At 43.2% G+C, this 2719-nt stretch overlaps 1 protein-coding gene across 1 annotated transcript in view; it reads right to left on the bottom strand.

Moving 5' to 3' along the window:
* The window catches only part of LOC107689434 (docking protein 6-like), a 111914-nt gene extending 110737 nt beyond the window's left edge, over nucleotides 1-1177 (bottom strand). Inside the window, exon 1 of the mRNA XM_016487407.1 lies at nucleotides 731-1177. Coding sequence (XP_016342893.1) covers nucleotides 731-1177 — 447 coding nt within the window. The remainder of the gene's footprint in view (nucleotides 1-730) is intronic.
* Nucleotides 1178-2719: the final 1542 nt, after the last annotated feature.

The raw sequence follows: 2719 nt of genomic DNA, 5'->3' as shown, positions 1-2719 counted from the left end.
ACGAACATAGTTATATTTATATTAAACTGCACACTTTGTAAATAACATATCTGCACACTAATAAACATATCTGTACATTTATCTAAACAATTACATTTTTTCCTATACTTTTATTTCTGTATATAGTACATTATTTACATTTTTTTTTCTTATATTAGTGTTATATTCCATCCCTACTGTGTTATTCCAATGTATGTCTGCACTATGTCTGTACTAGACATGTGCCGGTCCATCTCAAAAATATATCTAAATTACGACCTATGCTCTCAATGTCAAATGCAGAAATGTTAATTCATGCGTTCCTCAAGGTTACCTCAAGGTTAGATTATCGTAACGCTTTATTGTAGGGATGTACCAATACCGATACGTATCGGGCCCGATACTGAGCTCCTGTACTCGTACTCGTACTCTTTAAAATGCTCACTTCACTTCAGAAAAAGTGGTCGGTGCATCCCTACTTTATTGGGTGGTTGTTCTGCATGCTTAATAATCTAACTCCATTAATGCTGTTCAGTTGCTTTGACACAATCTGTATTGTTAAAAGCGCTATATAAATAAAGGTGACTTGACTATATATATATATACACTGGTATATAAGAAAATACACTATAAAATAATAATAATAATAATAATATGAAAAGCAACACTGAAAAATGAAAGCTACATAGAAATATATAAGAAAATGAATAATATTTGTTTATAATAATATTGTCACAGTACAGAAGGAGACCAAGGACGGAGAGGTAAACTGCTGGAGATGGACATGCGCTGAGTCCCAGACCCTCTCGCTCTCTCTGAACCAGTGATCCACCACTGGAACGTCTGAGGGTTCTCCCGTCCATGGGAATAGGGGAGGTTGGTAACCGAGTACGCACTGAAACAGGGTGAGGCCGGTGGTTTGCTGACGAAGGGAGTTTTGTGCGTACTCGGCCCAGGGAAGGTAGAGGTTCTGGTGGCAATAGCTACGGAGGTATCTCCCGATCTCTTGGATCTTGCGCTCAGTCTGGCCGTTGGACTGTGGGTGATATCCGGAGGTGAGGCTTACTGATACGCCAAGGAGATGGAAGAAGGCCCTCCAGACCCGGGAGATGAACTGGGGCCCACGATCGGCGATGATATCCTCCAGGATGCCGAAATTGCGAAATACTTGGTCGAATAACTGTGTTGCGATTTCCATGGCCGTGGGTAATTTTCTGAGTGGGAGTAGTTTACATCCTTTTGAGAATTGGTCGACAACTACGAGGATACAGGTGTGTGATTCGGACTTGGGGAGATCGGTGACGAAGTCGACTCCGATGTGGGACCAGGCTGGATCTTCCCACGACCCAATGGCTTTCCTTGGATGGTAAGGATATTAAGGACATGGGCATATTTCAGCTGTCGTAGTTCAAGTCGTTGGAGTGTGTTGCGGGATATGAAGTTCCCTGAAGAAACAGAGTCTACAAGGGCTTGCGCTGAAAGGGATTGGTGAGATGAAATTAATGATACATTCATTCTAGTCAAGGTAGCAATTTGAGGGCTGAGCTGGATAGTACTCACCGAGGGTCGTGAGGGACGGATAGGACACGAGCGAATCAAGTGTCCCTGCTCCCCACAATACAGACATAGTCCGGTTGTTATCCTCCGTGAACGCACCGCATGGGTGAGATGGTACGAATCCAGAGTGCGAATGGCCTGACTGTTACTCTCCCACATGGACTGGGCCCAGTGAAGAGCGCGGCTGGCGAGATGAGAGATCATGAAGGCCACTTTGGCGTGGTCATGGGGAAAGACTTGTGACTGCATCTCGAAGTATAGGGAACATTGTAACAAGAAGTCACCACAATCCGCCACCTCACCGGAGAAGATAGCGGGCCGTGCCATGGGACTGTGGGAGGCAGATACAACGGGTGTACGGAAGGCTTGGATTAAATCCTCCAGTGATGGGGGGTTCGGTGGTTGTGGCTCCATGGAGAGTTTGGGGTTAGGTCTGGTCTTCTGTCACAGTACAGAAAGAGACCAAGGACGGAGAGGTAAAGTAAACAGGGATCTTTATTTAACAGGTGCTAAGAGAGAGAGGGATGGAGAGCAAACGGGTTAGGTCAACAGTCTATGGAATGGAAGGGATCTAGCTCACGTGATGACGGGTTCCTTCTAGGATCGGGCTGAAGAGGATTGCACAGAGAAAGGTAGATTTCAGGATGGAGTCCGGGTTAGTGATCCAGGTAAGGAGTAGCGTAGTGAACTCAAGACCAGACGAAGTGTGACTGCAGTGACTGAGCATTTGAGCTAGTGTTGATGAGGTGGTGACAGGTGCGGCTGATTAGTACTCCGGTGATTGTGAGCGGGTGTGTGAGGTGATTGGGCCTGACGAGGCTGGACTATCCCTGACAAATATTATATATTATATAACATTTTATTATGTAATATACATGTGAAGAATATTGATATAATACACTATAAAATAATAATAAATTAATGTGTGTGTATGCATGCATTTATATACCATGCTCAAAAAACATAAATACTATTCTTTAAAAATAATAAATAAATAAACACATTGGGGTTTTCCGAAACCCAAAACAGTCAATCATGTCATTAATAAATATACCTTACCAGATCCCATATTTTCTTCAGAAACTAATCTTTTGGATTCACTCATTCTCAGCTTGATTCCTTTTACATTTGGGGAGAAAGGAAATTCTTCATCGTCCTATTTGACCTAGATTCCTTTTCACAG

Source organism: Sinocyclocheilus anshuiensis, unplaced genomic scaffold, assembly GCF_001515605.1.
Source record: "Sinocyclocheilus anshuiensis isolate Anshui unplaced genomic scaffold, SAMN03320099.WGS_v1.1 scaffold1529, whole genome shotgun sequence".
NCBI lineage: Eukaryota > Metazoa > Chordata > Actinopteri > Cypriniformes > Cyprinidae > Sinocyclocheilus > Sinocyclocheilus anshuiensis.
The sequence above is the reverse complement of the archived record's forward strand: the minus strand, read 5'-3'. Positions and strand labels throughout refer to the sequence as shown.